We start from the raw sequence: 23,989 nt of genomic DNA on the forward strand, positions 1-23,989 counted from the left end.
ACGCCACAAAAATGACTTCATCTTGTTCACCAATAATTGGTGTTTCACACGTTACTATAACATTGCTGTTACGCGATAAAGTGTTGTAGTGTCAATCCTTCTAATAACAAGATCTCTTGAAAGTGTTGAAAGTGGTTTGAACCACCTTAAGAGCCAATTGCCCTGTTTACGCACGGTTCCTTTTTCTTTAACAGCTTGTAATAATCTGCTTTTTTTTCAGTGGTGCGGGGTTTTCTCGCAAGGAGACGTTTTCAGCGTTTGCTTCATCGAAGACAAAAGAGCGCCACGAAAATTCAGGCGGGTAAGTTTTGGAATGCATCTCGGTTCACTGGCTGGAAAATGCCGGCCTGTCTTTCCGTCAGAATTTTCGGGAGAGAACCTTTTCCGAGGGAGAAATGGGTTAACAATTTCGTCTTGGCACTGGCGAAAGATGTCGAGAACGGATCCGTCAGACAGAAATACATAAGTTCTTTTTATGCGTTCAAGATGGTACCTATTTCGAATTTGTGGCCTAATTAGGCAAAAGATGAAGTTAAATGGCACAGAAAGTTCATTTGCAATTGCCCTTTGAATAAATCTTTCTTTTCTTTTCCTTAGCCTACCGAGGATACAGAGTCAGGCGAAACTTGCCATCTGTTAAGGACAAAGAAAGTAAGTTATTTAATTATTTATTTGATATTAAAACAGATGGGGAAAAAACTGCTCTAAGTCACGGGGTCGAAATGCCACGTGTAATCTTGTGGAGCAACCTTGACTATCATCTTCGTTAGTCGTTTTTTCCCCATGCAATGTGCTTTCTGTGGCCTTTGGGCTGTTCGTTGGTTTCGTAATTATGTGTTAACTTTAGTTTCTTTTTCAACAGAAGTCAAAGAAAGAGCAGCGGTTCATATTCAATCGGGTGAGAGTAGCATATCATGCCATATCGTAGAGCGAGTTTCAATCGAGTGTCGTAAAACCAAAACCAAAGTAATTACTTCAACCAATCAAAATGGACGGAGGCAACCAGTAAACCAATCAAAACTCGAAGTAATTACACGTAACCGACACAAAGCGCGGGAAAATGTGCACGCGCGAGCCACGATTGGTTTTGGTTTCTTTTCTGGTTGGATGAAAAAGTGGCGCGAGAACTTTAAAACAATCACTGAGGGAAGTTATGCAAAACCAAAGCAATTAGCTAATTATTTTCGACACAATTGAAAACTGCTCTATCATATCATATCAATCATATCTGTCCTCGCTTTTGGATTTTTAGAGTATCTTGGTGAAGCTTATGTCTCCGAGCATTTACCTTTCCGACCATGATATACCACAGAGGACAAACCACAACACCGGGGACTCTATGCCCTGCATGAAAATATCAGGAAATATTCAGCTATTGTTTTAGGGCCGGGGTGTTTTCTCCCCTTCATGAGCAGCCATGTTTTTTAGCCGAAACCAAAAATTGTTTCTTTGAGTATAGTGTCTTCGTTGAGGAGCAGAATAGACCAATTTCAATATATTAAAATTCAGTCCTAAACAAAAGGCATCATCCCGAGGCCCTGTGGAATAAATAAAAGGATTTGTATGAGTTTATTTCCAGAGCCTCGAGATGATGCCCATTGTTTTGGACTGAATTTTAATATATCGAAATTGGGGTATTATGGGGCTGTTTCTTTAATTGGGGATTCCCGTTAATCGTGTGAAAAGGGGCTCTGTATAACCAGTTAGTACAAACTTTTCACGGTGACAATGTTTCACGCGCATAAAGTCTGTTTGCTAACCTTCCTGTGTACTTAAAGTGCACCTAACCCCAAAATATTTTTTTTGCTAAAATGAATCTTTGCAACTGTTCGAAACGCATTGCGGCCATTTTTTTATTTTTCTAACAAATCCTGGCATTTTATAGGCTTCGAAAGTTGCGAAAATCCAAGCATCTTTTGTTCACGACCGAGTCAGAAGGGGAGTGGGTCTATTCCTGATTTGACGTCACAATCTACTTTGCATTTACAAAGAGTTAATGCAATGTAAATCAGTTTGTGACGTCAAATCAGGAAAAAACCCACTCCCCTTCTGACTCGGTCGTGAACAGAAGATGCTTGGATTTTCGCAACTTTCGAAGCCTATAAAATGTCAGGATTTGTTAGAAAATGAAAAAATGGCCGCAATGCGTTTCGAACAGTTGCAAAGATTCATTTTAGCGAAAAAAATATTTTGGGGTTAGGTGCACTTTAATCATGCACCAAACGACAACTTGAGGGGTTATGAAATGTGCCCATTACTTACTACGAGTTGATCTTACAAGATCGATTGCCCCAACAATCATTTGTTTCTTATATGTCGATTTAAAAGACTAGGATGCATTGTAACGTGTCCTCCCTCTGATTGTGTAAATTTCAGCTTACCGTGGGTACAAACACCGGAAGGATGTTTCAAAGCTCAAACTCAAGGCACAAAGGAATAAAACACAAATGATGTTTTTCTTGCAAGAGGTAAGGTATCCCCAGGGAAATTGAAAGATCAAGACAAGGTTTAAGTCTGGCAACGCCTCCGGATGATTTGTGAGGGTACTTTGGAGTAAACGTAACTGATTAGAGTGTAGTGGAAAGTCCTGGTTTTCTACCCGATATGAACCATGTGAGCGTTAGCCCTACTAATAGACCTTATTCCAAAATGGCTGTCATTTAAATATTCTTTTGTTTTTATTCAAATTATCCCTTGATGCCTTGTTCTTGAGCTGAAAATTCAAAAGAATATTTTGCCTCGAACGAGGCATCAAGGTCTAATTTCAATAAAAACAAAAGAATATCTAAATGGAATAAGGTGTATGGAAATGGTAGAGCGACGGTGATCTAACCCGAAGGTCACGGGTTCAATTCCCACCCTGGTCAGAGTTTTTCTCTGTCCTTGTGTGGGCCCATTTCCATTAGTAGGGCTAACGCTCACATGGTTCATATGGGGTAGAAAACTAGCACTTCCCATTACACTCTAATCAGTTAAGTCTGCTCAAATATAAGTTCTACACGGCCAATGTTTGCAAAAACGTAATCCTTCCTTGTACTTTGGAGTAAACTAACATGCACAAACTTTTAGAGATTATTCTGCTTTACGTTGATTTTAGGTTGGGGGTTCGTCTGAGTCCTTACTAAGAGCACAGAAGGGACACACAAAGGTACCGAACTTTTATTGCCAATTTTTACATTCCAGCAAATAAATCTTATAGAAAAAAGTTGACTGAAATCATGTCATGTGGTAGCATACGCCAAACATGTCATGAAAATGGTGATTTTCGCCTCAGGTTCTCTCTTCGCGGGGCAAGCGGGAATGAGGGGGACTGGGGTTCCCCCTCTTTCTTGCTCGCCCCTTTCACACGGAGGTTATACACCTCCAAGCAACAGTGCGTTTCGGTGAATAATTTTTAATTTTTTCAACTTGTATGGTGTACTAAAGCAAGTGTTTACCTCATTGTCTATGTAAGCAGTGGAAGTTTCTCTGACAAATCCGTCGCCGTCGCCATAGTGACCACTACTATTCACTTACAATTTGGTGAAATCGTGTTTATTATTTTCGAAGTCAGATATAACCTTTTCAACACTTCACAGAGTTCTCAAAACGGTTCGTGGGACTGGGTCGAGGAAGTCAAGTCCAAGTCAAGTCAAACAGCAGCAAATTTTTCGCTCGTGATTAGGGTTAGGGATAAAATAATAAAATGACTGGTCCCTCGGGAAACAGTTCATTTTGTTTCCCGAGAATTTCAGTGTTTCCCCGAGGCGCAGCCGAGGGAAACAAAATGAACTATTTCCCGAGGGACCAGTCATTAAGTGATTTGTTATATAGCACAAAAAGAAAGGCGTGCAACGGCAACAGCAAAGGCGGTCGTCGGTCAACATTCGCGGGTAACAGTGCACTGTTACCTTCTGACGTCATAGATTTTGCACTGTTGCCCGCTCAGAGACTTTTGGCGGGACACAGTTTTATTGGTAGATATCATGTGACCTCGAATTAACCAATGAGAGCGCGCGCTGCTTGGGGACAAAAACTCAGCTATATATCAATCAAAGTTCATTGCGGTAAAAGTTTAACGACGAAAGTTGTATTTTTGGATTCACGACAATCCGACACTCTCCTCAAAAACTTCAAAGTAATGGATTTTTGAGCATAATTCAGCTGATGGTCATGTTAACTTTGCAGGTCAACTGTGAAACTGATGGTATTGTTATCCGAGGTATGTAATCGATTAACCTGCGATCAGGCCCATTTTTAGCTTCGCCCATATATGTTCCCTTATGTCGTCGCTCGCTAAAATTGGGCCTGACCAAAAGTCTCTCAAGAATTCCGGACGGTCGGCCAAATTTTGGCCGACCAAACTCGTGATCTGATTGGCTGTTGAAACGCCGGAAGTGAAAATGCCATCGTGATTGCGCGGAGCGCTCGCGAAGTTCTCGAGACTAACCGCCATAAGTGTACGAAAAAATTTTTCTCCCTTTTTTTCTTACAATGCCGTGGACGGTGCAACTTGATTTTATTTGTATCATGGAGATATGCCATCTGAAACATCTCATAACTTGTCCAGAATCGGGTTTGAATCTCTGGAAAGAGTGAAATTAGCGATTCCGTTGTCGAGCTCTGTGGCCATGTGGTTGAAAGTACTTTGGCACAAACTTCCCGGATGTTTAGAAAGCTAAATAGGTGGTTCTTTCAAATGGCAATGAAAGCCGATGCATATTGGTTTCCAGGATGAGACAAGGGACATATATATCAACAGGAGGAGATGCTGATTAAATCGCAAGTTACACGAATGCATGTTTTTGAATATCTGTGTATGAAACGCCTTTATTTATTTACTGTACATGACACGGTTTGGTTGCACACTTCATAATATTTCCATTTGATTTAACTTAAAACTCGCACTCCAGAAACTAAAATGGCCTGTTTCCAGAGAGATCAATTGTACAACAATAAAAGAAACTTTGCGAGTCCATTTTACTGTTCGTACTCCATCAAAAAATTAACAGCCAAACATATGATTTTACAGCGCGCAATTTTAGAAATACGCTGCAACTGAAGATATTACCCAGAAAAATCACCAAAGAAACCTTCATGGGCAAACACGTTAAAGGAATAATGTATTTCTCTTTTTTTTTCTTTAAAAATCTATTGCCAAACCGTCCAACGACAAAATGCTTGGTTATCTCAATTACAAATTAAGATGTCAAGCGTAAAAGATTGCATATTTAGTGAAGTTCGGAGGGAGAATTACACCGGCCTTTGCCGCAATATAGTCGTCGAAAACATTCCCCATGCTTTAAATGTGATTAAAGCCAACGGTAACTTTCAAATTCGTTTATAATATTCCTCCCACGGTAATTAACTCTGGTCAAAACAAAATAGCGTGAATCTGCCGTCCACGCGTGTATTGGTGTAATGCAAGTAAATTTGATTGGCCGATGAAGGACATGTCAATCAATCAAAAAAAGTGGGCGGAAGGAATTTCTAAGAGGAATTTGGTCAGGCTCTACTTTTCGTTTCGCCAACACCACATTACGTACCACGCGAAACTAAAATAGAGCCTGATCGCAGGTTAGTAATCGATTGAAGAAACTTTTCTTGAGAATAATGAACGAGAGCGAATCCTCCAGTTCCGATAAGAATGAACTGAAATCTGTTATTAAGTCTTCATGGTTGTTTCAAAGACGACACCTTATAGACCACTTTCGTAAATAGCGACCTCCTTTACATTCTATTGTATTTATGTTAATTAGACCTACTGCCTTCATTTTAAAACAAATATTCTTTTGAAATTTGCTTGTCCTAGCGAGGCTAGAAAGGCTTCTTATCATTATAACTGAGGACTATTTTATTTTGCCGCCGTTATGAGAGAGGTCTATTTTTCAGTTATTTTGAGAGTGGATCGTGCAGTCATAGGAACTAGAGATAAAAAGTACATTACAAAAGAAATAATTGTCAGGGGATACGCTTTCTTACCTCATATTCTCGGTTACTTTTACAAAGGTGTTTCTAACGTTTAATTCTCTTTTGTTTGACAGAGGGAAGAACCCATAGTTCTGAAGACTTCTGGTCCGCACCAAGACATCCTAATGGATCAGAAGAAACAACGACTTCTCAGCAACAATCACAGATGGTCTACTTTATTCATCAGGTAGGAATGAAATGGAATTGTCTGGAAAAACCCTTTATCCCCAGATTTTGGTCCTAACTTGGCATTTCAGTGGAATTCATCCTAATCAGGAACCCATGACCCGGAGCCTACAACTCTGTGTTCGTGTAACGGCGTTTTCAAAGACCAATTTATTTTTAGATTGAATTTCCCGCGAATGAGACTGCAACAGGAGCCGGATGACCAATTACAAGAAATTAAGCTGACGTCATAGGGTCACCGAACCGGAACTGCCTTTGTTTTTTGACCTAATTCGCGGGAGGGGCTAGTCTAAAAATAAACCTACTTGTGAAAACGCCGTTTCATAGACGCTGTATGGAAGTTGCACACTCCAGATGGGCTCCTGTCCTAATCCAAGTGCTTCTTTGGAGAATACAAGGCAAGTCTGGTTGGAGAAGTGTGTGTCTGTTTGGACTTAACGTCTTAAGTGGCTTGAGTTAGATGACCGTCTATTTTCTCCCTCTAACCTGGAAAGCGTTATTTGCCTCCAAAAAACAAGATTAAAGATAATTTTGTCCTCAATTAGTGATCTAGTTCTTAATCAATACTAGCTTGTTTGTTTACAGGATCCATTAAGTCCGATTCAAGTACAAGTGCTTCCCAGGGAACCGCACCCAAAGGTTCCCCAGCATCTACCCCAGAACACTGAGAGCTTTCAAGTCCGGCCAAGTAAGTTAACTCACTTCATAGAGCATGAACCAACAAGAAAGAACAACAGAATGGTATAAAGCTAAGGAATCTCCAGCAACGAAAAGGACCTATTAGATTTCTTACTGAAGTTGCTATTAAGGAAAATACTTTTATTTACGGACGATAGTCTTTCAAGTTGTGTTAAAAAAAGAGGTTGGCTTGAAGCAAAGGGTAGTCAAGTTGAATTTGGAACCACCAAAATGTTTTATAGTTTCTGAACCCTTTAACCCACAAGATCAAAAATTGTATTCTCCTGACTAGTATCGAAGATTTATTTGTTGGCTAGTCAATGAGAGATTATCGTGTTTATCAAGATATCCCTGAGGTGATAATGATCTTTTCAATACTTGTCCAATTGACAGTATACTGTAACTGTCGAGAATTTACATACTGATCAGTTTTGGGAGTCAAATGGTTAACCTGTCGGTTGAAATTTCTTTATTCCTGAGATTTTTTTTTTTTCAGTATTTAATATGCAAAGGGTTTTTCTGCTGTTTTGTACAATTCTTTCCACAGATGAAGTTGCCTTAGCGGAGATTCGCAGCCGAGATACCCCTCGGAGAGACCGCTGTCATAGGTCAGTATTTTATGAGGGAGTTTGCAACCTTCTAGCTTGCTTAAAAGGTGCTTATTCAGCCGAGGATGACACGCAAGCGCGCAGCGCGAGACGAGACGAGGTTTAAGTCCCAAAGATCATGGTCTATGTTAACCCTGGCGAATTAAAGAAATGTATTTTTTTCGACCCTGACACGGGAAGTTAGTTATGAATGATTTTAGAAGCCTTAAAATGATGTTACCTTTTCACGTTCAGTTACAGTGAGTGCCTAACTGTTTGTTTTACAGGAAGGAAATTTGGTCGGCTACGGATGAATTGTACTTAAACAATTTCACAGTGAGTTGATGTTTTGTTGTGTGTTGAATGTCAAATTGCTTAGGATTACACATGATAATTAACTGAATTGAAAGCGAACAGTGATAGGTATATGTACGCTGCTGGGAAAAATACCCATCACAGTGTGGATCACAGCCTCCCAGATTAAACTATTGTGGGAAGTCATTTGGTTTTTCTTCGGCTGCTAGGAATTTAGTCTGATCACTTTCTATCACCTTCCAGTTAACCAATCAGAACATGCAAAACCACTATCCATTTGTGTGATGTATTCTTAAAATAGTCGTCACAGTTAAGGTGACTGAACACAGTTTTGAAGCATATATATTTCCATTTCTGCCATATTTATGCAGTTTTTTGCCTGGAAGCTCAAACTTGGTCTCTGATAAGTACTACCACAAAGGTTTAGATTTTTTTGAGTGTAGGTTAATGCAAGTGAATGTAGGTTAGTGCGTTTGAATGTAGGTAAATGCAACTGAGTGTACGAAAGTGCATATGAGTGTCTGTTAATACCGTTGATCGCGGAAAAACTGTGTTCACTGCCTTAAATGGAGAGCTTGATAAACGCCGAATAGCCAATCCCTTCCCATGTGACCGAAAACTTTGACAGGTTTCATCACTTGGGTTTTTAAATAACAAGAGAGTGAAAATCGAATGTAGATGGATTTAGTCAACCGAGAATGTGATACACTGTAGCACATCGGGGCAAAACAACTCCAGTTGTTACTAACTTAAATTAATCATATGAGTTATTATTTCGTACCCTGTTCATGCTTAGAGTTGTGTAAGGCCCATTTTAAAAGTTTCATTTCACATGTGCCGAATCTAATGCAAATGAGCGAAAACAATAGATTTTCTCATTTGCATTACATTCGGCACAGGTAAAATGCGACGTCTAAAACATGCCTAAGGCTACAATTTATCGGTCCAATTACGCTGTTCATGCATATATATTTTAAAAAAGCCGCCGGAAATACGGTATTTAAGAGTGACTGTTTGAGTCGTGTTTTGAGTCGTTTCTTTTTCCCTGCACATGACGAGAGGCTTGAACCATTTGCTTACTTGGGAGAAGACGGCCTATGAAGTCAATAAAATGTTTGTTTCCATTTGTAGGATGCTGCTGACAGGATAAAGAGGGAAGCCAAAGGTAATTCAATATGTGAGGTTGTAGGTTGTTTAATTTCTGTGAAAATTCTTGAGAGAACTGGTTTCAAAACTGCCGTTTCGCGCGTAGTGTTTTTTCCCCTCCCTCGTTTCTTAAACTTCCTAATTATTTGGAGGGCATGCGCAAACTATCCCTCACGGTAAAGGAAATAGCTTCTACTCGCCCTTGTCACACGGCGGCCATATTGTCCCGGGAGACCAAAAGAGCTTTGTTTTACCACGCCAAGCCTCGCAGTGGAAACCATGGGGGTGAGGCTTGGCGTGGTAAAACACAGCTTTTTTGGTCTCCCGGGACAATATGGCCGCCGTGTGACAAAGGCGAATAGAAATTGTGGTGCTACTTCACGGTAGTTCATAAGGTCCTTTTGGCTTACCAGAGGCCCGATAAAACAATTTCCTATTTGTTTTCGCAGATCAGGAACGCCGAATTCGTGATATGCTGTCCACTGTTGTAGGAACTTCCCCAGATTATAATGAAATAACGAACACTGAACAAGAAAATGAGAGAGCATCCATCTCGTTTTCAATAACCAGGTATGCTTGTTGCATTTGAGCAGTTCCCTACCAACTGAGCTATGCATTGCACCGGCCGGCATCAGAGAGGTCATGGGTTCGAATCTCGTTGAAGGCGCTTGAATTTTTCTCAAGTCTTTAATACACAATTGCTTATGAGTGTCTAAAGTAATTGCTTTGGTTTATGATTACTTTACTCAGTGATTGGTTCAAATTTCTCGCGCCACTTTTGTAAACAATCAGAAGTAAAACCAAAACCAATCGTGGCTCGCGTGTGAACATTTTCCCGCGCTTTGAGTCTGCTACCGTGTAATTACGTAGATTTTTGATTGGCCAAAGTAATTACTTTGGCTTTGGTTTTACGGCACTCGATTGAAACTCACTCTAACAGACAATTGCTTAAGTTGTCCAGACTAGTGCGTGGATCATCTTTTTCTTTCGTCTATAGATGGTTTTCACCTGACGTCACAGCAGCCATGTTGGTGTACAGAACAATAGAGGAAAAAGTCTTTTGGGAATTTGACTCTATTATAATGCAAAGCATGTGACATAATTTGCTATTGTTTTGTACTCAAACATGGCCGTCTCATCACGTGATTGAAAACCATCTATAACCCGTTCTTCAAATATCTACAAAAAAAATTTTATTCATAGGACGGGATAGTTTATTGGGGTATTATTATATCTCTCACTTAGTACGCGCGCTGTGATTGGTCCATTTTGCTTGCCGTATTCTACAGTACTGCCCGCTGTCGGCCGCTAGTTTTGTTTCCCGCGCGCCGCATTAACCTCAGAGATACAATAAATATCTTACTAACCTCGTTTTCTCAGTCCGTACTGTAAGTTACGGAAGCTCGTGGACCATAAATCAACGGCAAAAAACTCGGTCTTAAACTTACAGTACAGACCTCGAACTCGGTTGGTAAGAGAGATGTATATTGCGGAGTAACCAGACGATCAATAAAGAACTACTGTTCTGATGAAGGTCAAGTTATGTAATGTGATAGGAAGACCAATTGGACGCACACTTTTATGGACTTTAGTGCAAGCAATAAATTTCGGTCTAGTTTACCATAGATGTTTTTAGTCGAAGTCCGCAAAACCGAAGGCAAATTTATTCATTTGGCCAGTAACAACAGACACAATCGAACGAGTCAATGATTACGCAATCAAAGCGTGCATGCAGGAGAAGTGATAATTTGTTTGTTATTGCTTGAGGTTGACATAAGGTTTAAAGCCAAATGCTTCGATTTATTCTCCCCAGGAATTTGTTCGAGAATCGAGAAAAACCACAAGGTCTGAGAGCAGTACCGGAGAGGAAAAAGAGCACTGAATGGAAACCAAGATCCCCATCACAAGAATCTCTCATAATTCCATCATCGAGTTTACTCCCAAAACCTTATCAAGGCAGACCCAAAGCAACGGAGCCTCGAAATCAGGCTGACCTAGTTAGACAGGCATTACTGGCTCAACGGGTTACTGGACCGGTTAAACCAGAAAAGGGCACAATCTTACGCTCAAACTTCGAGCCGTCAAAGGCAGCGGTAAGGAACATTTAAGGAATGCGAAATGTATTGGTAACTTCACAGAATAATCTGTACATTGAAGAAGCGATTTAAAAGTAACCCAAACTACAGGGCTACCCCAAAATACAGTTAAAGTTCCCTGTAGATCCAAAAGAAATTGCGCGCCGCGTTAAATGTTGAACAGATGGACATGTGAAAATGACCGGCGAGCACCCAATCAAAACGCTGGAACTATTTCAAAACAACAACGCGCGCGCAATGTGTTTTGGGTGGACATGGGCCTTAAAAGACTTTCATTGAGGGTCAGTAATAGTGAGTAGAGTCTTGCATCAACTTGTTTGCCGTTTCACAAAGTAATTTGTGTGAAAGAACTGCTTTTCCTGCTTAGGTTCTTGATGTAGCGACGGTTCGTAAAACCTAGATTTTTTCCACAGTAGTTGCCCAAATATTGAGAGAACGGAGCATCTTTTAATGCGACGGGATGCGTAATGAGTGTGAAAAGGTTACTTTCGGCTCACTCACTGATGAGGGAGTGCACATACTGTAGTGGATATCACTCGCGGGCTGCAACTCAACGTTCCGTATGGAAAGCCATAACTTTCTCAAGTATTCTTTATTCCTTTGGTCTTGAAGTTTTGTCTTGTGGTGTGGTTTTGGCATTATGTGGTGAGGTTTGTTGGTTATGAGTTGTGTTTCCATCATGACGTGTTGAGGTCTTCCTTTGACGTGCTGAGGTTCTTTTATGACATCGAGTTTCGCCCCTTATGTGATTATAAACACAGCACGTTAAAAGAACACCTCAACACATCATGATGGGAGTATAACAGATAACCAGCAAATCTCGTCACATAATGACAAAACCTCACCACATAATAATACTGCCACAGTACACTGTGACAAAGCTCCAAGACATCAAGACAATACTTCAAGACCAAAGGAATAAAAATTACATAAGGAAGTTATGGCTTTCCAGTTCCGAGTTCCAAAGTTCACTCAGTTTTCCATCCATTTGTAGTGGGTAAAATGAGTAGCAGTTTCTCTGGGGACAGGTTGTGCGTGCGACGGCATTGGAATAGTCCCCACCCCTGCCGTAAGTTACGGTAGAAGCCAAAAAAAAAAGGAGCCTTCACGTTACCTTCGACTGCGGTCGACCTCCTTGTCTTATCTTGCTATTACATTAGGTAACAACAAACTTGCTTTTTTCCCCCAGCCTTACATCCCTCCTCCAGACTACAAGCTTCCTCCTGAAAAGCGTGGGTACTTACGGCATGTCCCTCCAGAACCCAAGCAAGCAAGTGCGGTGAACTTTCACGTAGAAGGCGTACATCTTAATCATCTCACTCAAAGACCAAGTGGTCGGACTCAGTTAGAACAGCCTCGCTATTCTCATTTACTGCGCAAGACCGGAAGGAGAGGAGAACTTGGAATTGAGGAAGAAGACGATAGCGACGTCACACGGATATCATTTAACGTTCCATTGGTTGGTGTGTCCTGACTTAAACCGTTTTTGGTGCCAATTTATTTTATTTATTTATTCGTGCATTTATTTATATGTTGTCTAAAGAGGACGTTATTTTATGTTGATAGGGTTCAAATAAAATTCGCTTGTACATTTGTTTTCGAATGAGGTTTTTGACCCGACGAGATCAGACAAGTTAACATGTCTCTAAACATCTATTGAACGTTAATAGGCACAAACGAAAATAAAACATATCTTCATGCGCGAAAAGAACATCGTTGCTATTGGCTACATAATAAATCGCGGCGTTGTTCTACGTTAGGACTACAACAAATATTAAATTGAAATGGTTTGGTATTTCATTGGTTTTTATATAATAAACGGAACACTACGTGACCGCTCAAAGATACGAAAGTTCTTTTCTCGTGTTGAGAAATATTTCACTCCTTCGCTGCGCTCACTCGTGAAATGTTTTTCAACAATTCGAAGAGAACTTTCGTATCTTCGCGTGGTCATGTAATATCCTCTATTTCTCGGTTAGGAATAAAAGTGAAACCTTTAAGTTAAATGGTAAGAGGGTAACGCCGTAATCCATACTGCCATTTTTGAGGCATACTCATTGCGTGGAATGTCAACACCTCCAGCAATAAACATTTTAACATGGTGAAGATGGGAGACTGGACTCGTGTTAGTATTCAGCCAGTTTTATTACAAGACACACAGGCCATGTTCTAAAATAATTCAGACTGAGTTTGTTCCTAAAAATTATTACACTCAAGCTTCGTCTGAGGTTTCAAAAAAACGAAAATTAAACAGTGCTAATGTTGACAACATTAGTCCAATTGTACATCAGTTCCCCATTGAAATAAATTAAACCACTGGAGTGTGGTAGTGTCTTCCAATTCTACAGTGTCTTGTGATTCTCAAATAAAAAACTTAACGCCAGGTCAGTTACTGTAGTTTCTTATTATCCACTGAAATGTTACTCATACCGTTCATGGTAAAACCCTCTCCACTGTCCTCACGTGACCACAATCCTTCACAGGCTCGAGAGGCATTGCAAGGCGTATCAATAGAGGCTAGTCATGATGCTGTAGTTATAGAGTTCCTTTGAAATACTTCCGCCAAAATGATAACTTGAGCAGAACGAATGATATATAGATGCTTTTCATCCTAACCACTTGTGGAGTTATCCCTCCTCGGAGTCGAACCATAGCATGGGCCTTTCTGTTGCTGAAAATAAGTTGGGCTGGTAACTGTAAGAGTGGCTCGGCCACGTTAGTAAGGTCTGTAGCGATAATTGGAAAGCGGGTACGAGTGGCGACGAGAATCCTGAAATGTGTGAATTTTAAGAAAATGCTGTGAGAATTAGTGGTTCACTTGTTCCCTATTACATTTCCACAATAATGAACTTCGTTACATTACGACTTCAAAACACGGTCAATTCACTGCCACCTGCCTTGCAGACAAAGCAGCCCGGTTATAAGATAAGTATAGTATTTGAAAAAAAAGGGCCAACAAGACATGTTTCAACATTACTATGTGATGTTCGTTACAATTTGAATTTTCTAATATACAAATAACACAACAGAGTTTGAAGTTACAGCGATTAATTACTATTATTATAACGAGGCAGACAAAGAAAGCAAAGATAAATAAAACATGCACAAGTCGTCCGACCTGTGCTATATGGAGAGGGGATAAATGTATGTTTTAGTTGTTGATTAACATTAGGTTTCTCCCACTTAATGTGCAGTGCCTACTTAATTTTAAACTGGAATCTGGAGGCTGTGGAATCCAGAATTATGAAGCATTTCGAAGACCAGGACTTTATACAAATTTGAGATGACGCTAAATATTTGTAAACACCAGAAGCCTTGTCTTACACAAACTGCTCTTGTATTTGAGTTTCGCCAGTGTAACTGGTAATAAAGCCAGCAAAAAGAAACTTGTAGATTACCCGCGAATGGAGACCGGGGGACGGAATCTTTCAAATTGAACAAATGCCTAACCTTGAGAGGAGAAAAAGCTAACTTGATGTCCAAGTCCTTACACTAAAAATTGAGTAAGCGACCTGTTCTGCGGAATGTTTCATCATTCTAGATTCCGCCGCCTTCAGATTCCAACTTGAAATTAAGGAGGCACTTTATATAAAGTGGGAGAAACGCAATCTTAATCAATAACTAAAACATATAAATTAATCCCTCTCCATATAGCGCAGGTCGGATCACTCTGGGCGCGTTTTCTTTGTCTTTCCTTTCTTTGTCTTATAACAATAGCAACATCGTAATCGCTGTATAAACTTTAAACTCTATCGCCTTACCTGTGTATTAGAGAATTCATATTGTAAGCAACATCTACAACAGAAGATGACACACGAGCGTCGAAACATGTCTTGAAACGTTAAAAGTGTTTTCCTGTTTTTCACAAAGTAAATTTATATGAATTAACTGTCAGTCAGTGTTAGTTGCAGTGCCTATAAAGCTCTTGACTCCAGCTGAGCGTTAGTCCCAGACATAATTGCGAGATCGTGGTCCTTAGGCCAACGCCCAGACGGGGTCAACGCTTTAATGGACAATACAATTTAAACTCTGAAGTTAATTCTGTCTGTACATTCAGTGCCACGCAACCAAATTATTTCCATTTACATGTAGATACTGATATGGACCATAGTAATAGAGGGGACTGGGTTTGAAGCCCGGCAAACATCAAAGGAGCAAACAAAGATGCCAAGATTTAGGTTGGAAAATCCGCGACCGTGCACATTCTTTTGTTTTGCGCTCATACACTATGCATGAACTACGTAACCAACACGTTTCAATTGTTTAGTTCCTCAGTACGGAGTAAACAACTGTTTTGAGCACGGGCAAGACCCAAAAAGAGAACGAAAACCTACAAAAAGAAATTTCTCGCGTTTCGTAATCATTCCCCTCTGTTATATATGTATGAACTTACTCTTTCTGGAGGTCCTTGTCGATTTGGCTGCTGCCATTGATCACGTGACGAGTTTTGGTAAACATTGCGAGAGAACTGAGATTGACTTGATCCAGGCCCCCGAAAGGATTGGGCCGAACGAGACTGGGCACTAGGCCCATTCCTTTGAAAGCCACCAGAGTTGTATTGTGATCGAGCTCCTTGGTAGCCTCCCGAGTAGTTGTGCTGCGGGGCACGTCGATCGTAGGTTTGCCGCCTTGCATCGTTATAGTCACGTGACGAAAGAGGAGTGCTGGGGTTGGATCGTGGATGAGTAGGGTAACCATGCCTAGGATTATTCGGGGGAGGACTTGTGAAGGACCGAAAGGGCGGCACGAAGTTTCCTGGGGTTTGGGGACGAAAAATATCTCCTCTTTGAAAACTGAAAGAAAAAGAAAGCGGGTCAATAAACAAACCAACGAAATGCACTTTAAATCCTATTTCCCTTGGATGTGGACTGAGTGTCTGAGTCCACAAAAATAATGTGATTCTTTTTCAGCATACTACGCCTTCTGTTTACACGACACCGATCGTGACAGTTACCGAAACCGAGTCGATTTGAAAATGCTGCCAAAAGTGGAGCATTTTAAAAACGATATGGGTTCATCTGTCGTGTAAACGGCGAAACCGCATCGGTTTGAATACGGTTACGATTTTAGCATTGCATTCGTCTGTGACGAGTGCCTGGGAAAAGATCGGCATGACCTAAACACTACCAAGACGGTTTCGTAGTCGTGTTCGAGTTTGCGTTCATGTGAACGCCGCCTAAAGATAAGCGTTAAAAATCTAGGGCTACTAAGCAGTACCCTCCTGAAAAGTTGTACACGACAAAATATGAAATTTCTGGCGATTGACTGGAACAAAAAAGCCTGAAATTGAATATTTCTGCGTCACTAGAGCGACAGGGCCTGGGTTGCAGTAGGTGCTACAGAAGGATCATGGGTAGTGACGTTTGTATTTAAGATAGGGATAGCATGTGATTAGTCATTCTAGGTCGACACCGTTTACCCGCAATGTTCGAGATTATGGACTTGCAAGGCTTTTCTAGGATGGGTTCTTTATTTCTCTAGCTGGCCCATGTCTCTTACCCAGAGTGGACAGTTTTTGTGCGACCTCAGTTTTTAGCCCCATTTCTTATCGTGGGGAGGCTCTTTCAATTAAATAACCATTACTTACTTCAGCATACGTCGACCAGCGTCGCCAATTTGCGCAAACGACGTCCTGTTGGCATTCATGCCAATAACGGGTCTGTATGGAGTTTTTCGGTCATATCCCTCTGGTTTAAGAACACGAGCTGGAAATCTGAAAAGAGCAAGAACAATTTTTTAAGGTGTCGTAAGAACAGTTCGGTTTCGCGTTGTTTTAGCTATGCAAGATACCAACTTTTGATTGGATTAGCAGTCTTGCATGGCTTTCGTCACCACACCAATCTTCGCCTCAGAATCTTAGAGACTTTGCATTGAAAGAATTTGCTGGAAAAGTGTGTGCAGACGCAAAATAAGGTTTGAAGCGGCGCATGCCTACACTTTGCGGAGCGGAATTACGATCAAGCATTACACCTCCACGTCGAAAAAGGTAAAACACCTGATCCTGTGGTAAGCGTTGGTTGCAGGAATGGTTTGATTGGTTTATTGATCAAACGATAAAAGATCACTTACTGTGCTTTAGGTAAAATTTCTGCTTTATAAATGTGACCCTCCTCATAAACGGGATCACCAAACAACACACTGAAATTAAACAAGACAATGTACGAAGTAGTTAAATTGTATTCAAATATATCCGAAATGTGCTTTTCGTGAATCGTATTTACAAAAATACCAAATTTTTAGGATATCCTTCGAAGCTTGGTAACCAAGCCTATGAATTGAAGCGAGGCTGAAGTTGACCTCGCTATGAGCTAGACTTCGCTGCTTTCCTCGTGTTAAAGTATAACTGTTGTTCAAATTACATCAAATTCGCACTAAGAAGAGCAGCAGTAAGGTTTTTATACTAATAAAATACATGACAAATCACTCAGTTCTGATTGGCTAAAAGAGAGTGCAGGTCTCGTGTAAACGTATGTGCGAATTTGTAACACGAGTGCAAATTACAAATGCTAGTTTCCTAGGTTACAGTGGAATGACTCGAACGACCAACCACTTCACAGGAAATTAAAGCGCGCGCTGTTGAGTAGTTCACTTGTTTTTCCTGTATTTGTTAAATATCAACCATACCTTTGCTTCTCTATATTTTACTTTTTAATGTGCTTCATGTAAGAGAAAAATGCTGGCAATCGTTTGTCTCATGGCCGAGCAGTGAGAGGCATGGGCCTATTCCGCTGATGACGTCATAAACTGCTTTGCATTATGGGTTTGAAAATCAATCAGTTATTGACGTCATTGAAGGAATAGACCCATACCTCTCACTAGCTCGGCCATGGGACAAATGAATGCCAGCTTTGTTCCTTTGTAGAACCTCATTAGGCCTATTAATAATGGTAACTGAACTGAGTGGAGTGCAATTTGGTCTGAAATCATACGTGTGATTTCAAAATCGCACAAGCGCGCAGCGCGAGTTCAATTTGAAATCACAAGTCTGATTTCAGACCAAAATTGCACGACACGAAGTTCAATTACCACTTTATAATATCATGGGTGACAAATTACTCCTTAATTTAGGCGCGAAATTTCAGTGTTAATTTATAATTTCACAGGTGAAATTACAAAATTGCCATGGTAACATCTCTTGTATCTCGATCAGAGCCAAGATGGCGTCTAGATTTAAGACAGTGACCATTGAAGAAGTTACGAAATTAAAAGAAGCGGCAGAAAATTTAAATACGTGAAAGAGCACAGTTAACTAGGTGAGAGTTTTTGAGAAGTGGTGTGACGAAAATAGCCTTGAGAAAAACCTGGAGATGATTCTTCCCGAGCAGTTGGATAAAGTACTCGAGAGATTTTACAATTACGGTTGTGAGCGTAATTTGTCACCCACGACATTAAAAGGTAATCAAATGGTTTTCTCGTGAAATTGGGAAATAATTTCACTTGCGTTTTGTCAAAATTCTGATAATTTCCTTCGCCTAAAGGCTCGGGAAATTATCAGAATTTTGACAAAACGCGCGTAAAATTATTTCCTAATTTCACTCGTCGCCATTTGATTACACATACTTATTTATTAGAAATTTAGAAATCACACAATAATTATTTAATTGCTAAAATACAGTATTTTATTGATCCAGTTGGGAACAAAAGTTGGAAAATTCGCCCCACAATAGTTTACCGTCTTTCATTTTCCTGCAATTTGATTGGTTTTGTGTTTAGTATTCCTTTCTCATTGGCTAGGGAAATGGTACAATTTAGAGCAAAACATAGTGCAATTTGGGAATAAATCGCACCGCTGAGAGCCAATCAGATTGCAAGGATCACCAGTGATTTCTAAATGGATGTACATGTAATAAAAAGTAAAATCTAGAGAAGCAAAGGTAAAATATATGTTAGACATTTCACTTTTGCGAAACTTTGAGGTTAGGTGCACTTAAAAAAGAAATCACATCTCGTGCAATTTGGTATAAATAAGAATTTATCGCCCCATGTAAGGTAATCCAAGAGAGTCCTGGATTCCAGATTCCACGCTGTGGATTCCGGATTCCATGTCTGTGGATTCCGTATTCCACGCTGTGGATTCCGGATTCCATGTCTGTGGATTCCAGATTCCACATCCATGGATTCCGGATTCCGGATTCCGGATTCCATGGCTTCAATTAGCTGGATTCCGGATTCCACAGACCAAACTTACCTGGATTCCGGATTCCGGATTACCTTACATGGGGCGAAATTTACTCTTGCTTATTCCTACCAAATTGCATTCAAAAAATCATTTGACTACCTATACAAAAAGTTCCTCGCCAACTTTGCTGATTCAAATGCCATCCAAACTTAACAAAGCACTGTAAAATTATGCTCCATCCCTTACCTTATTGATCGGTTATCCTTCAAATCGTAAAGATTAGGAAGGGGAGAAAGAACAGTTCTAAAAGACAAAAACGAGAAATGTGTTAGGAGCGCGGATAACAGGCAAAATGCAGCCAAAACAGATCAAGATATAGAGACTGCTTATTTTGCCGCTTGTTTAAAACTTACTTGTGTGGAAGGATCGGAACATCATCTGGCTGAACCTTGCCTGACATTCCTCCACTGAGGTCAGCAACAATATCCACTGGCTGCAAACAAACGCAAGAAACAATATCAAACCTTGAGGCGAGGAGGATGATCAGGATAACGTGTTCACTTTCTTTGTACTGCCAAATCCAAATATGAGTTAAACAGACCTAAAGGACTTCAAAATACCCAGCTTCTGTAATGTATGGTCGCGGAATACGACAATATTGTTTCAAATTTATGGCACAAAGCTCACACTTATGTCTGTGTAAAACTGTTGTATAAGAGACGACTGCCATTCAATATCTTCCGAAACAGATACTAACCTTATGAACATTCCACTGACCTTTGTGAAAAACTGACGGGATTGCTTTGAGAAAGAATGTCTCTTTCATTCGTTCCCAGCCTGCACACTTGTCTTTACCGTAACTCCAGTGAGGGATCAGTAGCCATATTTTTTTTAATCCTAGCCGTAATTATTTTGTTGCCGCGGTATGTATAGAAATTTCTCGATCCCTTTTTTTGTAATTGATGTAAATATGCGTATCATGGGCAACTTAACTCTATACTGACGAAGTTCTAAAATTATACATGGCGCCGCGTAATCTTGGATCGGCGACATACTTCATCCCGCAAAGCCTGGTTTTCACTAGCGACTCAAGCACGAGAGATTTGTGTCAAGTGCAAACGAACCATAGCGCAAGCACAAGTACACGAAGTACAGAGAAAGATCTTCATTAGTTCCATGGGAAAGGAATCAGTCTGGAACGGGTCATTTTTATTGGACCAACATCACAGCTTGCGTAGTGGTTGCGTTGCGTCTCGTTTCTACACAACGCAAGCGAACGTAAATTTGATCCTTGTGCTTGTGCATATCTTTGAGTCACGCCCGTTTCCACGGAAAAATAAGCGCTTTCGTGCTTGCGTCGCCAGTGAAAACCAGGCTTAAGAAGCCGTAGTGCGATGCTACGGTTTGTTCATCTCTTCAAACTCCCTCAGTAGAGTCCTGAAGAGTAACAAACATATATTCTCCCGAAATGCACGACCAGAAAAAGAGAAACGTCGTCCAAGTAAAAGAACCCTAACAGCTGGTTCACATTAGAGAAATATCAACAATGTTTACTTACCTCTTCCGCGGCGCCACCTTCGTACAAACCGACTAGGAAGTCAAACACGGGATTTCCTTGACGGAGAAACAAGCGATCTTTACCCCGACTGTTCCTTGTTTCTAAAATTGAAAAATTAAGGTTTAAATTGCGAGACCCACTTTGTCATACAGGTGAAATTGAGGGAACTACTCATAAATCTGAAATTCGGGAGAAACTTATTGCTGAAACTATTTAGTTAATAGCGTGCTAGAGCGGTCTTCAATTGAGTGTCGAAAGTAATTAGCGAATTACTTTGGTTTTGCATTACTTCACTCAGTGATTGGTTCAAAGTTCTCGCGCCACTTTTTCAACCAATCAGAAGTGAAACCAAAACCAATCGTGGCTCGCGCGTTCACATTTTCCCGCACTTTGCTGTCGGCTACGTGTAATTACTTCGAGTTTTGATTGGTTTAACGGATTGTCTCCGTCCTTTTTGATTGGCCAAGTATTTACTTTGGTTTTGGTTTTACGACACTCATTTGAAAACCGCTCTATAACAAATTTAAAACCTTTTTGGGAGTGTATTTTTGCCTTCCTTATCGCCCTTATAATGACAACATTTTTATGACGAAACTGACCGTGCTTTAAATGCGGTCACTTGACTGCAATGTTCCTTTTCATAGCAAACCATTGCTGTTTAATACTGCTGCAATCGAGTACGGTTCAACTTTGAAGTAGTTCCTCACGAACAAAGCCGCACTTGGACTCATCGTGTAGATGCTAGAGAATGGGCTCATTTGCTTTTGTAACAGAGCGCTCAATAAAGACCAAATCGTTTCCGTTGATCGGTGGCGGCAGCGGCGGCTTCGTTCTATTTTCTAACCTGCAAACGCAGACGTATTTCCGGCCGTCGTTTCTCTCTCCCGAAAACTATACGGCCAGAAATACGCTGCGTTCGCTGGCAAACTATTTTCGACCTACTGCAATACCATCATAACGTGTTTTTCCTCTCCTATACCCTCCTATCCTAAATACAAAAAGTATTATTCCTTGGCAAAACCTCATTCTACAAATAAATTTAACGCCACAGTGTTCCAACAAAAACACACCCGGCCCCATGAGAACTATGATAATGGTAGTTTACAAATTGAAAGTTTACATGTAATAACACCTACTTTCTGATTTTGTTAAATCCGCGTATACTTTGCTAAGAGCAGAAAGCAGCCTTTTTTCATCAACAAAGGGCAATAAAGCCACACCTGTGGAATAAAACAAAAATAAACAAGGTCTCACGGGTTTTAGCCACCCTTCCTAAGTAAATTGACAGCCCTTTTCGTCGACTTCATTTCATCAACACCTACTATAAGCAAGGATGACGAATTCCACGTTAAAATTTCGATTTTTGTATCCTTGAATTTTCTTTTTTATGGTCTTGTGCTTATTAAGTGTTGCACCCTTGATTTGGATAATAACAAATATTGACATATTTTTTCCGATAAACATTTCAATGATTACTATTTTGATATTAATTGGCAGGGTAAAAATGAACTGTTGATAGATGTGATTGCAATAACCAGGGTAGAAATCATTTAAAGAATTCATAATGGCCTCATACTAGAGATGCATTATCCGTCTGGACGAACTTTCTTGTGTTGTGCCTCTTGAACGAAGCACGACGGAAGATTATTCGTTCTAAGGATTATGCGTCTTGTGTCCGTCTTTATAGTAGAGACGAATAACCAGACGAACAACAATTGTTTGCGCAAGTTCGTCCAGACGGATAATGCGTCTTATGTAGTTAGTCCAGAATAACACGAATAGAGGGAATGACACGAATAATGTAGTTCGTCCCGAATAATACGAATAACACGAGAGACGCATAATTCGTCTGGACGGATTATGCGTCTCTATGAAAACGGCCAATGTGAAAAAAATGCGAACAAAACAAAATCCAGGGGAAGGAAGGCGGGGCAAAAGGATGAGGGGGAAAGTGGAAGAGAACAGCAAAAGTGGAATATATCAGTAAATCCCCCCATAGCCAAAATAATCAGAATACCTTGCCAGGCATATTTTTTCCCATTGAGGTCAATTGCAAAGTCTTGAGGATAGAAATCGATTATTGGAGACTCCTGAAATGAAACGACAGGGAAACAGTCAAAGCCAAGTACAAAACCAAGAAAAACACCCCATACCCCAATTCACTTAGATATAATTAAGTTGTTTGACGTGGCTTAACTTCCAAATTAAGTGATCTTGCTTGCGTTCACACTTCTGGCTGAAATCTTGACAAAGCCGAGCAGAAAACAAAAACATTGTCTTGTGGTGACCAAAAGGTCGACCACATTGGCCCAGTGGTCCTATCAATGTGGCCTTGCAATGGGTCGTTATATTCAACATGCAGAAAGCTTGCGGGTCACCTGCTCTGCGAGGACGTTATGGGTGGTTAGCAACCAATCCCTAGTGACACAATGCTGCAATGTACAATTGCTGGTGGACGAACAAACGTAGTTAATGAGAGGTCTTTTGTTTTCGTCCACCATGGCCGCGATGACGTAACGTGAAAACCACCTATAGTGCTTACAGATGAACCAAGACTGCGCAGGAGTAACAGCGGACCAAACAATGCAAAACATAAATGATAACAAACACCTACACAACTACTTAAAGGGGCTATGTCGCTTTATTTTAGGGTGGTTAAGGGAAATCTTTAGTTTGTCACGAGTTAAAACTCGAAAATGGTAATGTGAAATTCCTTTACTGATTAAAATAATGTTATCAATACATCACAGTTAAGATGATTCTGAGCAAAAACGGCCTTTATCCAAGCGATTTCCCAAAAACTTGAAAAACGTCAGGCCGACTTTTGTCAAGATTACCCAAACGCAATCCGTTTCATTCTTGTCCATTTGTGTCCATCCATCTTTCTTCTTCTTCCTCAACGGTTTTAAGTGGTTATTGCAATGTTGCATTCTACGTTTTGCGCATCGTTTGAGTGTCATGCAATTGCATCATTTCGCGTGACATAGCCCCTTTAAGCAAAGCAGTTCAACTTACTGGGTTTGACATGAGCTCCCTCCATGTCGGAGGAAGGAACTTGCCACTGGCCGCCGGGAAAACTCCCATCAGCTGCTCCAGGGGTTTGAACTGAAACGAATCAAATGATTGGTTTAAAAAAAGAGAACTTATAAAATCTTGTAAGGATAAAACGACGAATTCATCGCATCGGATAAACCGTATAGATGACCTCAGAGCAGCCACGTAGGTGCACAGAACTACTGAGAAAAAAAGTCTTTTGGGAATTTGACACCATTATAATGCAAAAACATTAGACACAATTTGGTATTGTATTGTGCACCAACGTGGCCGTCTTATCACGTGATTGAAAACCACCTCA

At 40.5% G+C, this 23,989-nt stretch overlaps 2 protein-coding genes across 3 annotated transcripts in view; one reads left to right on the forward strand and one right to left on the reverse strand.

Moving 5' to 3' along the window:
- The window catches only part of LOC138049872 (myosin-IIIb-like), a 53,753-nt gene extending 40,413 nt beyond the window's left edge, over nucleotides 1-13,340 (forward strand). For both annotated transcript variants that reach the window (XM_068896341.1, XM_068896342.1), the window contains exons 35-48: nucleotides 221-301; nucleotides 598-651; nucleotides 863-898; nucleotides 2,377-2,468; nucleotides 3,098-3,148; nucleotides 4,168-4,201; nucleotides 6,024-6,136; nucleotides 6,721-6,823; nucleotides 7,361-7,421; nucleotides 7,688-7,736; nucleotides 8,847-8,880; nucleotides 9,311-9,431; nucleotides 10,675-10,954; nucleotides 12,147-13,340. In XM_068896341.1, the coding sequence (XP_068752442.1) occupies nucleotides 221-301; nucleotides 598-651; nucleotides 863-898; nucleotides 2,377-2,468; nucleotides 3,098-3,148; nucleotides 4,168-4,201; nucleotides 6,024-6,136; nucleotides 6,721-6,823; nucleotides 7,361-7,421; nucleotides 7,688-7,736; nucleotides 8,847-8,880; nucleotides 9,311-9,431; nucleotides 10,675-10,954; nucleotides 12,147-12,431 (1,394 nt within the window). In that variant the 3' untranslated portion in view covers nucleotides 12,432-13,340. The remainder of the gene's footprint in view (nucleotides 1-220; nucleotides 302-597; nucleotides 652-862; nucleotides 899-2,376; nucleotides 2,469-3,097; nucleotides 3,149-4,167; nucleotides 4,202-6,023; nucleotides 6,137-6,720; nucleotides 6,824-7,360; nucleotides 7,422-7,687; nucleotides 7,737-8,846; nucleotides 8,881-9,310; nucleotides 9,432-10,674; nucleotides 10,955-12,146) is intronic.
- LOC138049873 (5'-3' exoribonuclease 2-like) overlaps nucleotides 13,082-23,989 on the reverse strand; it is a 43,096-nt gene continuing 32,188 nt past the window's right edge. The window contains exons 27-36 of the mRNA XM_068896344.1: nucleotides 23,650-23,739; nucleotides 22,652-22,724; nucleotides 21,771-21,854; nucleotides 20,635-20,735; nucleotides 19,490-19,569; nucleotides 19,323-19,379; nucleotides 17,027-17,095; nucleotides 16,545-16,670; nucleotides 15,351-15,750; nucleotides 13,082-13,727 (exon numbers count right to left, since the gene is read on the reverse strand). Of these exons, the coding sequence (XP_068752445.1) occupies nucleotides 13,674-13,727; nucleotides 15,351-15,750; nucleotides 16,545-16,670; nucleotides 17,027-17,095; nucleotides 19,323-19,379; nucleotides 19,490-19,569; nucleotides 20,635-20,735; nucleotides 21,771-21,854; nucleotides 22,652-22,724; nucleotides 23,650-23,739 (1,134 nt within the window). The 3' untranslated portion in view covers nucleotides 13,082-13,673. The remainder of the gene's footprint in view (nucleotides 13,728-15,350; nucleotides 15,751-16,544; nucleotides 16,671-17,026; nucleotides 17,096-19,322; nucleotides 19,380-19,489; nucleotides 19,570-20,634; nucleotides 20,736-21,770; nucleotides 21,855-22,651; nucleotides 22,725-23,649; nucleotides 23,740-23,989) is intronic.

Source organism: Montipora capricornis, chromosome 5, assembly GCF_036669925.1.
Source record: "Montipora capricornis isolate CH-2021 chromosome 5, ASM3666992v2, whole genome shotgun sequence".
Taxonomy (NCBI): domain Eukaryota; kingdom Metazoa; phylum Cnidaria; class Anthozoa; order Scleractinia; family Acroporidae; genus Montipora; species Montipora capricornis.